General features: G+C 50.0%; 1 protein-coding gene across 6 annotated transcripts in view; it reads right to left on the bottom strand.

The window, feature by feature from the left end:
- TNRC6C (trinucleotide repeat containing adaptor 6C) overlaps positions 1 to 12,768 on the bottom strand; it is a 99,092-nt gene that overhangs the window by 20,266 nt on the left and 66,058 nt on the right. For 5 of the 6 annotated variants that reach the window (XR_007147004.1, XM_047833661.1, XM_047833656.1 and 2 more), the window contains 4 exons: positions 7,744 to 7,886; positions 6,177 to 6,326; positions 4,614 to 4,760; positions 2,924 to 3,043 (listed from right to left, as the gene is read on the bottom strand). Coding sequence is in view for 5 of the 6 variants with exons in the window: in XM_047833661.1 (XP_047689617.1) it covers positions 2,924 to 3,043; positions 4,614 to 4,760; positions 6,177 to 6,326; positions 7,744 to 7,886 (560 nt within the window). In the remaining variant the exon portion in view is untranslated. The remainder of the gene's footprint in view (positions 1 to 2,923; positions 3,044 to 4,613; positions 4,761 to 6,176; positions 6,327 to 7,743; positions 7,887 to 12,768) is intronic. The other variant, XM_047833659.1, reaches the window with a different exon arrangement.

The following is a 12,768-nucleotide window of genomic DNA, read 5'->3' as shown; positions in this document are numbered from 1 at the left end:
CCCCCCACCCCCCGTCCCTGTGTAGTGTAGACAGTGAGGTCTGTCTGCAAATGGTTTTTAGTTGATGAAGAGACCAAAATTCTTGTTTCTTTATTTATTTTGAGAGACAAGGAGAGAGAAGGGGAGGGGCAGAGAGAGGGAGAGGGAGAATCCCAAGCAGGCTCTGCACTGTCAGCCCCGGGGCCCGACATAGGGCTTGGAACTCACGAATCGTGAGATCATGACCTGAGCTGAAATCAAGAGTCAGACACTCAACTGACCGAGCCACCCAGGTGCCCCAAGATCAAAATTCTTCTGCTTGAGTCCTACCAACTAAAAATAAAAACAAATGATGGCAAGATGAAAAACTAGGGGTGTCTGGGTGGCTCAGGCTGAGCACTGACAATGCAGGTCCTGCCTGGGAGTCTCTCCCCCCACCCCCTCCTCTGGCCCTCCCCCACTTGCACACGCACATGCTCTCTCTCTCTCTCTCTCTTTCAAAAACAAATAAATGTGAAAAATATTTAGAAGTGCCTCCTTAATCTGTGAATCATAGAGAAATAAAATACTTCACTGAAGTGAATCCGTAAAGGCCCTAAAAATGTCAGAGTGCACCAAAACTTTTTAACGATTATTTTGAAAAAAAAAAAAAAAAAACAAAACAAAAAAAACAAAAAAAAAACCCCAACTAAATGGGGACCTGGGTGGCTCAGTTGGTTAAGCGCCGACTCCGGCTCCGGTCGTGATCTCACGGTTCAGGAGTTCGAGCCCCGCGTCGGGCTCTGTGCTGATGGCTCGGAGCCTGGAGCCTGCTTCCGATTCTGTGTCTCCCTCTCTCTCTGCCCCTCCCCCACTCACGCTCCGTCTCTCAAAAATAAATAAACTTTAGGGGCGTCTGGGTGGCTCAGTCGGTTGGGCGTCTGACTTCGGCTCAGGTCACGATCTCGCGGTCCGTGAGTTCGAGCCCCGCGTCGGGCTCTGGGCTGATGGCTCGGAGCCTGGAGCCTGCTTCCGATTCTGTGTCTCCCTCTCTCTCTGCCCCTCCCCCACTCACGCTCCGTCTCTCAAAAATAAACTTTAAAAAAATTAGTAAAAAAAAAAAAAAAAAATTAAAAACAGCATGCTTGGTTTTAAAACAGAATACATGAAACGTAATTCAAGATTTTCCTGCAGTTTCCGCCATCTTCCCATGCTCTCACGGCAGTGTGAGTGAATGTCCTGGCAGATGCTCTCGAGAGCACAAACGACGTCGGAAAGAGAGGCAAACACCTAGCTTAGCAGGCTAGGCCCTGCTCCAAAGTCACCGTGTGGTGTGTGACTGCGATGACGAAGCACGGTGACGGCGGCCAATTTGAAATCACCGATGCTCACAGAGTGGGGAAAAGTGCTGTGAGCCTCCCGGGCGGAGCGACCAGCACCAGACGTGATGCACAGTGCAGACATCCAGAAAGATGGCCAAGCAATCTGCTCCCGTCCTGCCGTTTGGTGTCACGGTGCCGACCGCCTCAGCGGGCATCGTGGACCAGAGAGAAGCAAGGTGAAAACGCACCAGAGGGAAGATCCCGGGATTCTGTTTCTAGAGATGTGACACATACGTGTAAATAAAATGCCTCCATGGGAAAAAAGAAAAGATTCTCTTGAGGTCTTTCACACCGTAAGGGACAATAAAAATGACTGTATGAATAAGAGACTCTAGAACATCAGTACGATAATCAGATACGTCTCATGTCAGAATACAGCCACGTCTTCAGTGTTGCCAAGGAGCATAACGCGATTTTCCTCTATAGCAAGAGTTCTAAATAATATGCTTTTTATGTGCGTGCCTGATTTTTATGGCTGTTTCCTTCTCCGTCATCTGAGGTCAGCTTGGTAGTAAAAGCACTAATCCTGTGCGCTTGAGCCACCCACCCTCGGTGCCTTCGGGTCCTGGGAAGCCTCACCCCCATGCCGCAAGGTGCCCCCGCTTCCCGTTTTAAGGACAAAGAGACTGTCTCTGAGAGTCTGTCACGGTCACGACCCCCCTTCCAGAGTTCTGTGTCCTCCCCGACACCACGATTTGTCTCCTCCCATCCCATGCTGCTTCTTACAGGGAAGTCAACACTCAAACTGGCTAGATGGGAGTCTGACAGACAGTAAAGGCTTAGGGCCGAGAGGGCCCAGGGCTCTCCTGTGAGGAAAGGTTTCGCATCAACGCTTTCGTCTGTCGGAGGCCTTTTTTCCTTCCCTCGTGATTCCTGGTCATTTTCTAGGAGATGAAGCTGTTGGACGAGACTTCTAAATAAACCAGGTGTCGACATACCAAAGAAAGAAAGAACACACTTGGTCTTTGGACATATACAAATGCAGTATGCCTTCATACGTGACACGTGACCTGGCGTTTTATAGTAAAAGTAGAAAGACTGTTGACAACTAAAAATTTAAGACATGTTGAACTGTAAAGCCTTCCAGAATTATTAGGCTACGTCAACCTTTCTCAACAGGGGTTTCGAGAGAGAATTAAATCCTAATCTCCAAGGCATTCTACTGTATGTCATGAAGTAACTTCTCTTTTATGCTTCCAAAAGAGTATTCGCGTATACCATCCTGAAGAATTTAGAAAATCGTCAAGCGTTTCTTGTGTTCTGTGGTCCAGACGGGAAACTCTGGATGAGAAAAGCTAGCTGACACCCCAAGTTAGAGGGCATGCCTGACAGTAAGATCTGGATGACTCCGTGAAGGGACCAGGGAATTTACAAAGCTAAGGAACAACACCCGTAAGTGAAAAACTTCCTCATCTTTTTAGTAGTCCGCAAATTTTAGGAGGGTCTCAATGGGCTTCCCTGACAAGGAGAAAGCGTTGAACCAACTACCTGTACGGGTCAGGGTGTGTGGCTGGCAGAGATACGCGAATGTCGGGGGCGCACGCTTCCTTAGTTCTAGGAGCTGAACGGATCTGTCCACTCACCAGCTGCAGCTGATAGAGCTGGTTCAACATCGTCATATGCTGAGGATTGATCGGCGAGGTCAATAGTGCAGGGTTGAGACCAATGTTTTTTGCTGCAAACTGCAAAAGCTGTGCTTGAACCTGTTGGACACAAAGGATGGCGTCAGGTGCCTGCGCAGGTGGTCTCTCAAGATGCAGACTGGCTAATTAATGACACTTGTCTCAGGGATGAACTCCAAAGCCATTGACAAACCCCCGGACGTTTTGCCGTTGCAGTTAACGTGCTTCTGTGGGAAAGACGCACGGGAGGCAGGCAGGCAAAGAGAAGAGAAAGCCTTCCTCCTCCAAACGCCGCGGTCACGAGTGGAGCTGCTCAGGCTCCGGGGGACCCCCTTGCAAACGCATCTCACGTCCTGTCACCACAAAAACAGCCGGGCACGACTGAAGGACTGGAGACCGTGGATGTGGGATCTCAGAGAAGTCACACCCACTGGCGGGCACCGCGCCACCCCGCGGGAGGGTCTCATCGCAGGATGGGCTCTGGAAGTGGTCCACCCCGGCTCTGCCGGCCTGAGCCTGGACCGTCAATCCGCCCTTCTCAACGGGACTGGCACCTCCGCGGCTGGGAACCAGGTGGGGCCCGGCACTGGGGATCTCAGTGTTTTGCCACTAGGCGGCGTGTATGGGCACGGGGGGGGGGGGGGGGGGGGGCGGTGACACGCGCTTGGCCGAGTGTGGGAAGCCTGCTGCCCGCCACCCGGGCCCAGGTGGGGCTGTGGGGCTCCCTGCTGTCGGGAGGGGCCGTGGCAGAGCCGCCCCACAGCCCTGAGCCGCCGCCTCCTGCACGGCCGCCCGAGAGAAGCAGACGCCTGTGTGGCCTGAGCTTCTGCCCTCTGGGGTCTCTGTCAGAGCCGTTCACCCCGTGTCCTGATTAATGAATTTAACTGTTACTTGACCTGCATTTCAGCCATCTCGGCTCAGGGCACAAACGTGGGTTCAATTACTGGTGGGGAAGTAATTACTTCCAGCTAATTCTACAACTTATTATCAGTGTCTGTTACTGAATATTTTTACACGGAAAAAGACCGAAACACTGTAACGAAAAATTCGGTGCAAAGAGTAAGATTATGGAATGTTACTCGGTAAGTAAACAACGTTAAAACGAAAGAATCCATATGCTTTTGAGCTACACGAAGCAGTAACAATCTCCTCCTGATTCTGCTTGACTTCTTTTTTTATGCTTAAGGACTCTCTGTGGGCAAGCCTGGTCTAACACGAAGAAACGGACTTAACTAAGACGTCTGTGACGTATACGGGCTGACACACGATCCCGTTCAGTCGGCCACTAAAGCATTACTCGGTCCTTGACTGCTCCCACGTGGCCCCTCACGTCCTAAGCCAAGTGCCAGCTCGTCACCGTCCTCCCCCAGCTAGGACAGTGCATCGGGCTCGTCTGAGCGGCTGTCAAGAGCAGGACACCAATGGCAGCCTGGCAGCGTGGGAGGCGCCTTTCCAGCCGGCACGACAGGACGACCCCCGCTCGGCGCTTCCGGTGGCCGCGCCGGTGACCCTGGCAGCCTCCTGTCGGGCGGGCGGGGGTGAGCCCGCCCTCACTCTACAGCAGTGACATGGCTATGGCCCAGGCGTGCGTGCGTGCGTGCGTGCGTGCGTGCGTGCGTGGCCTTGCCCGGAGCGCAGGTGCGGGCCCCACCTGAGGGGATAGAAACGGAGGCACTTGAGCGCGGAGGCTGGGCTGGGAGGAGCTCAGAGGCTGCACGGGCGGCTGCGGCGGCTGTTGCATGGTCCTGGCTTGTGCTGCTCCGCTGCTGCCGAACATACCCAGATTGCCACTCGGGATCTGCAGGGACACGGGAGGGACCGGGGCGTTAGGGCGCCAGCGCCGCGGGAGCTCCGGGGGAGGCCCCGCCTGCCTGACCCCGAGAGCCAAAGCGTATCTACTCCCCCCTGCACCGTGAACTTCTACCAAAGTGAATTTCACAGCAAGCTGTGTTCGGCCTGGTTACAGGCGACGGCCAATCGGCCCACGAGGCCTGCCTGTGTTTCCAAATCGCAGAAGCCACACAACGGTGCCAGCCGGAAAACGTCCCTGGACAGGACTATCCCGTCCAGACAAACCCTGATAATACGGTGCTATGAACCACAGCCACGCGGAGCCACCGGGCCGCTCTACTTCTGTCACGGGAGACCTGTGGTGACGCAGGGTCGTCAGGGCGGGGATCACTAGGCCGAAGACAGCGACGTTTTCAAACAGGAAACACAAGTATGATCTCAACAACAGCCAAAGCTGAAGCTGAGTGAAAGGCCAGATCCTGGCAGGTATCTGCGTGTGAGATCTAATCAATGCATTTTAGGTGTACTTCCTGCTTCTCTGGGGTGAGTTAGCGGCCAGGCACGGGGGGCTCACTCCCATCACCCCGCCTGCAGGGTGGTCACTTGTCAGACGGCAGGACACCCGAAACAGGCGTTGCACTGAGCTACCACCGGCATCAGTGACGTCGGCCGCGAGGACCACACAAACAGGGACGCTGGTGGCAGGAGGCGCCGCTGGCCGTCACCGGGGACAGCAGGTGCGCACGTGGCCGCCTCACGCAGCTTAGCCTCTACCCAGAGAGGGCTCTCGGAGGTGGGTGCATGTCAGCCTCCTGCGTGAGGAAACCCAGGAAAAGGAAGTCCTAGGAAAGCCAGGAAAGCAGGTCATGTCTTCCAGAAGGACAGGGAGAGACAAGTGCCAGGGAGCAGCAGCCAACGCAACTCTCAGTCTTCCCTTCTGTGACGCCTGACAGGGACTTGCACCTTCCCTGAGCGTCAGAGAGGGAGAATGCCAACACGACTCTCTGGAAGCCACTGAAATGTCACCTCGACCTCAGGGCAAAGCAGGGGAAAAGGTGGTGTTTTCTCACAGACCAATGTATTTCCAGTTTTGAGGCCGGGAGAAAGTACAGCACCGCCTGGCTCCATGAAGGAGTCTGGCGGTAGGTCAGCACCAAGGGCACTGAACCATGTGTTACTTACGTGTAACAATACAATCTGGAAGCATTTTCCTTACTACGGTTCAATCCCAAGAGCTGGACTCCACTCCCGACACCTGCACATTACCTGCAGGATGATCTTTCGACTATGTCGGCTACCTTTTCATACGTGATTGTATCGTGAAGTATGGGTGTTCATTAAAAATGGGACAGTTTGTGGCTCAAACACATTTTTTTACAGGCAGGTGAAACAGACCGCGCTGGCTTTCTCCCCACGGCCTTACCTGTCTAGAAGAATTCAAGTTTTGCATGCCCAGCCCTGAGGCAATCCCACCCAGGGCCTGATTAGGGAGTGCACTGTTTGAAAGGGGGAGCTTCAGGCTTGGTGAAGGCAAAAATGGTGAAGTCGTGGGCTCTTCCACCAGGCCGCCGTCCTGATGGGAGAAACAGAGGGTGAGCTGTGTGCGGTGTCCATCCACAGAGCACAAAGCAATTTCCCAAGGGCGTAGAGGGATGTGGATGGTAAAGAATTAGGAGGTCACAACAGTGTGGGCAACAAGAGAATGGAGAACAAGGGCCAAAGGAAGAGGGGAAAAGCAAAAGAGAAACCAGACTGAGACGCTGCTTCCATTGTTAACGACCATTGCACAAGCACACACGGTAGCTTACGACGCTCTCATACACAACCCACCCCGCCCGGGGGCAGGAGTCAGGAGGACGACGGAAACATCCGCAAAAGCCTCATTTAGAAAACGGCGTACAGCCGTGTTCAAGTAAACCCGCTCCTTCCGAGAAGTCATCACCAAGGCTCTAGGTGTACATTAGGTTGGATTCTGGTGACGCGCAGCTGTTTTTGACCCGCAAACAGCAATTCTGTGCCGTTTAAGCCAATAACAGGGTAGGTTACGAAACAGACTCTTACCCTGTTACATTTATTAAGGTCACGTTACGGACCAGGCCCTTTGCAGATCTATTTTTTCTAACTTCCCAACAAACGTGTGGCAGTACTCTACACGTTAAAGGTAAGGAAACAAGTCAGCGTCCCATCCTGAGCCAAGTGTAAATACAAGATACTAAATTCAATTGGAATTGCGCACCGCCCCCTCTGGGCCCAGCCTGGCCACAGCGTTCGGCAGGGGGGCGTGCGGTAGGGGACCCTGTTTGTTTAAGAACGGAGGCGAAGTCTCACCTCTGTCTCCTGTGAGCCTGTTTTTTGTTTTGTTTTTAAACTTGTCCTTCCTTGCTTTAATTTTATTTCCAAGGTTCAACATTCTGACTGAATTCCGTGGGATGCTGTCCTCGTCTCCCTGTGAAGTCACACCAGTCTGGAGAGGGGGCATCACTATGGGACGGTCCTGAAAGGACCGAACCGGTGTCTGGACACGTGACCCACCCCAGGGGCTTCTGACAGACTCCTGCACGAACTCTCAAGTGGCCGAGCTGAGCTGGCCAGACACGGGCACCTGCACAACCACTTCAAGTCTCTTTTTCCGAGAGTAAACACATAACATCATTTCCAAGGGGAAGAACTGTGCATATAAAATAAGACAGTAAAACAGAGATTTGAAGACCCTTGTTACTGGGCAAATGGAAGCAGACAAGCCAGCCGAGTTCACCCACTACGATGAAAGTCAGTTTTCAATTTCAGTATTTTTTCTTTAGTCACATCGTATGAAACACGACGCCATCTCTTTTGAGGTAAACATTCATACGTATCTTAAAAAGTGGGTAAAAGTCACTTAAGCGTTACAGCCCAGCAAGTATTTGATCCAGCTTGCATTAAGGACACGGTTAAAATGAAAAGTCCCTTGTGTTAAAAACAAACAAGCAAAACACCCCCTGAATTCATACCTTGTCAAGAAAGGTGGGGCGGTCCCCGGAAGAGTCTTTGGAGACTGGTGGGCGGCAGCCAAGGGCTTTGGTGACCCCTCCATTGTAGTCGGTCACTCCCAGTCCACGCCTGTCCACGTCCACCTTCTTTTCCAGCAGGGCGCCTGGGGCACAGCAAACAGAGGCAACACTTACCCAAACGCCCGAGGAGCGTCAGTCAGGAGCGCCGAGCTCAAGATGGGGGGCGGTGGGAGCCTCTCAACCTCCCGGAAAACAGGGAGGCTGTGGTTTTGCTCTCGTGAGCCCCGACAGTCTGCAACGGGCCCTGCTCCTGCCCCTCCGCCCACCACACGGGCCACGCCGAGTCCGCCCTTCCTTCCCCTCCTGGGAGGCACCCCCTTCTCCACACGGCCTTCCCCGGTGGTGTCCTCAGGACCCTGCCCTGATTATCCTGTTTAAAACGGCTCCGCTGACCCCCTGCAGCCATCGGTTTCCATTTCCCACACCCCCCTGAGGGCTCTTCCAGACGCTGGGGACACCGTGTCATACGAGACAGACAAGGTTTTCGTCCTCATGCGCTCTCTGGCCAGCGACTGGCTTCGTGTGGCTACCTCTGACTTTGTGCCATCTTACAATTCTAACAGGGTACAATGAACTTCTTCAAGCTCACACTGATGGGTCATTTCTGTCCTGGCAGCTTACACCAGAACATTTTGGCAGCTGCACCTAATTATCAAGTCGATCTTCATATTCACGGATTCCGCATTCGTGCATTCACCGACTGGCTACATTTATCTGTAGCCCCCAAATCGGAACCCGTGGCACTTCGGTGGTCATCTGTGGACACGCAGGGGATGGCGAAGAATCTCGGCTGCCCGACACACGCGTTCCCAGCTCAGACCAAGCAAGATGCTCTGCTTCTCACTCAGCTCCCCTACAGCAACAAGTGTCCCTCTGTGGTCTGTTTAGTGCCACTTTTTTCACTTTTGTTCTTTTGGTTGGCGGTTTCGGTGTCTGAAATGGTCCCCAAGCACAGTGCTAATGCATGCTGTAGGGCTCGTGGGTGCAGTAAGGCTGCGCTGTGCCTGGTGGAGAAAACACGCCAGCTAAGTGCTGTTCAGGCAGGAGCTGCGGTGCTGTGGTTCAAGCTCAATGTGAGTGAACGAACGATACGGTGCCTCCAGCAAAAGGAAGAGAACAGTCACCCATTTGTATGTAAGGCCGCCCAGAAAGAGCTAAAGCAACATCTACCGTGTGCGATGAAGCTATGGAAAGAATGGAAGAGTGGCTAACTTTTTGGAGTCACAAGATGACGACTGATTTTAGAAAGGTGTGGCCGACAGCACTGGATTCAGTGTGGACGGCCGAAGAGATCTACGGTCACAGGACCCAGGGTCGGGAAAATGCTAACTCCTTCTAGCCAACGTTTTACTATAAAGAAATACAGCATCTCTGTGAGAAATATATATTAAATAAGGTATCTTTAGCCAGAAACGCACACAAAGGAAGGTTTTGTACGGACTGGTCGACAAAAATGCTGTGGCTTACAGGAATTCGACCCTATTATTTCCTGGAGACGAATAATGAGAATCAGCTACATTTTCCATGTTAAATATCTAACATAATTATTGTTTCACTTATTTATTTTTTAACTGAATCAATTTGGCGTGTAACGCTGTATAAGCTTAAGGTGTACATGTTACTGGATAGATCTACATACTGTAATATGATGGTCCACGTAGCCATATTTTATACCGTTACATAATTATACTACACCATTACTGTGCGTTCAGCATGCCGTGAACTGGGTCTCTGCGGCTTATCCACTCCTTGTTACAAATTCGTTCCCTGAAACACCATTACTCATCCCCCTACCCCTGCTCCCCGGTAACTGTCATTCACGGTTTCCTACGGGGCTTAACATTTTAGATGCCACATACAAGTGATATCATACAGTACTTGTCTTCCTCTGATGTGCTTAAGATCTGTCAGAATGAAGGATATGTTGCAGACTGAAGGATACTCCCCTTTCTCGTGGCTGAATCATATTCCATTGTGTATATACGGTGGCATCTTTTCCACGCATTCATCTGTTGATGGGCGTTTGGATGGTTTCCACTCCTTGGCTATTGTGAATAATGTGATACACGTGGAAGCAACTATCTTGTCAAGATCCTGTTTTCCTCCTTTGGGTAGATGCCCGAGCTGGGATGGCTGTGTCGTACAGTAAGTCTACTTTTCGTTTTTGGAGGTACCTCCGTATTGTTTTCCATGCCAGGTGAACAAATTTACGCTCCCTCCGACATTGCAACAAGGGTTCCCTTTTCCCTGTGTCCTCGCCGGCACCTGCTGTCTCTTATCTTCTTGAGAAAAGGCATTCTGACAGATGTGAGGGGAGACCTCACTGTGGTTTGGATTTCCATTTCCCTGATGATCTGCATGGGTCTGTTGGCCACTCTGATGTCCTCTTTGCAGAAATGCCGATTTAGTTATTTTATTTAAAAAAAAAAATTTTTTTTAACATTTATTTTTTTTTGAGACAGAGAGAGACAGAGCATGAACGGGGGAGGGTCAGAGAGAGAGGGAGACACAGAATCGGAAACAGGCTCCAGGCTCTGAGCTGTCAGCACAGAGCCTGACGCGGGGCTCGAACTCACAGACTGCGAGATCATGACCTGAGCCGAAGTCGTTCGCTCAACCGACTGAGCCACCCAGGCACCCCCGATTTAGTTATTTTAATCAAACTTTTTCTGGGTCATTAGTTTGACTGATAGATCCATAGATTTTGGATATTAACCCCTTATCCAGTACATGGTTTGCAAAATTTTCCTCCTGTTCTATAGGTTTTTTCATTTTGGTGCTTCTCTTGCTGTGCAGAAACTTCTGAGTTCGATGTAGTCCTCATTTGTTGACTTTTCTTTTTTTGTCTGTGCTTTTGCTGTCCACCCCCCCACCCCCCCCCCCCCCCCGCCGTTATTGCCGAGACCAACACTGACAGGCCTCTTCTTTAATTTTCTTCTGTTTTTGTTTTGTTTTGTTTTGTTGTTTAAGCCTTTGATCCATTTTGAATTAATTTTTGTGAGTAGTGTGAGATAGGGGTCCAATTTCATTGTTCTGCACGTCTCTCCGTTTTTCCCAGAACCTTTTGTTGAAGATACCATCCGTTCCCCAATCAGTACTTTTGGCTCCTTTGTCAAATACTAGTTCACTGTATATGCTGGGGTTTAATTGTGGGCTCTATTCTGTTCCACTGGCCGATATGTCTAATTTTTTTTTTTTTTAAGCAAGTTTTAGACCCAACGTGGGGCCTGAACTCACAACTCTGAGACTGAGTCACATGTTCTGCCAAATGAGCCAGCCCCAACTGTCTATTTTTGTGCCAGTACCACTGTTTTGATTACTGTGGCTTTGTAGTACAGTCTGAAATTCAGAAGTGTGATACCTCCACTTTTGTTCTTCCTTACGACTGCTCTGGCTACTTGGGAGTATTTTGTGGTTTCACACACATGTGAGGATTGTTTTTCTTTTCTTTCTTTCTTTCTTTCCTTTAATATTTATTTTTGAGGGGGGAAGGGGTAAAGAGAGAGGGAGAGAATCTCAAGCAGGCTCCCCATTGTCAGGCAGAACCCGACGTGGGGCTCGATCCCACAAACTGTGAGACCACGACCTGAGCTGAAATCAAGAGTTGGGGTGCTTAACTGACTGAGCCAAACAGGTGCCCCAGGATTGTTTTTGTTTCTTCTACTTCTGGGAATGCCTTTGGTTTTTTGATGGGGACTGCTTTGGGTAATATAACCAGACTAACAATGTTAATTTTTTTGATCCGTGAACATGGGATGCCTTTCCATTTGTTTGTGTCTTTTTCAATTTCTTTTAACAAAGTCTTACAGTTTTCATTGTGCAGATCTTTCACTCCCTTGATTAAATTTATTCCTAAGTATTATATTGTTTTTGATGTTATTGTGAATGGGATGGTTTTCATTCTTTTCCAGATGCTTCATCATTAGTGCAAAGGAATGCAATTGATTTCTGTATGCCGATTCTGTATTCTGCTGCTTTATGGAGATTGCCGACCGATTCTAGGTTTTTTGACTGATTCTTTGGAATTTTCTATATACAGGATCGTATCATCAGCAAATAACGAGAACTTGACTTCTTCCTTTTCAATACGGACAATATGGATGCCTTTCCCCCCCTTCTGCCTTGCCTAGCTGCCCTGGCCAGGACTTCCAGCACTTTACTGGACAGGAGTGGAGAGAGTCAGCATCCTTGCCTTGTTCCTCATCTAATGAACTCTTTCAACTTCTCTCCACTGAGTAAAATGTCAGCTGTGGGTTTGTCACCTACGGCCTTTATTAGGTTGAGGTACGCTCCTTCTCTACCCAGTCTGCTTAAGGTTCCCCCCCCCCCCCCCCCCAAATCATGAAAGGATGCTGTATGCTGTCAAATATTTCTTCTGCCTCTATCGAGATGATCACATGATTTTTATCTTTCGGTTTATTGATGTGATAGATCACATTTACTGATTCGTGTATGTCAAACCAGCCTTTCATCCTAGGTACAAACGCCACCTGGTCACGGAATATAATCGTATTCATGTGTTGTTGAACTCAGTTTGCTAATATCTTGTTGAGAATTTTTGCATGTACGTTCATTGGGGATATTGGTCTACGGTTTTCTTGTGGTATCCTTATTAGGTTTTGGTATCAGAGTAACGCTGGCCTTGTAGAATGGGCCTGGACGTATTCCCTTCTCCTTGATAGTCTGGAAGAGTCTGAGGACTGATGTTAATTCTTCTCTAATATTTGGTAGAATTTCTGTCAGTGAAGTCATCTGGTCCTGAAGTTTTCTGTGTTTTGGCAACTGACTCTATCTCTTAACTCACTGGTCTGTTCAGATTTTGTATTTCTTCCTGATTCGGTCTTGGTAAGTTGTTTCTAGAAACGTATTCATTTCTTCTAAGTTAAGTAATGTGCTGGCATATAATTGTTCACAGCAGCCTCTCACGGTTCCATGTATTTTAGTGGTTATTAGTTGCAGTGTCTC

The sequence above is a fragment of the Prionailurus viverrinus genome, chromosome E1 (genome assembly GCF_022837055.1).
Source record: "Prionailurus viverrinus isolate Anna chromosome E1, UM_Priviv_1.0, whole genome shotgun sequence".
Classification (NCBI taxonomy): domain Eukaryota; kingdom Metazoa; phylum Chordata; class Mammalia; order Carnivora; family Felidae; genus Prionailurus; species Prionailurus viverrinus.
This window is presented reverse-complemented; position numbering and strand designations above follow the sequence as displayed.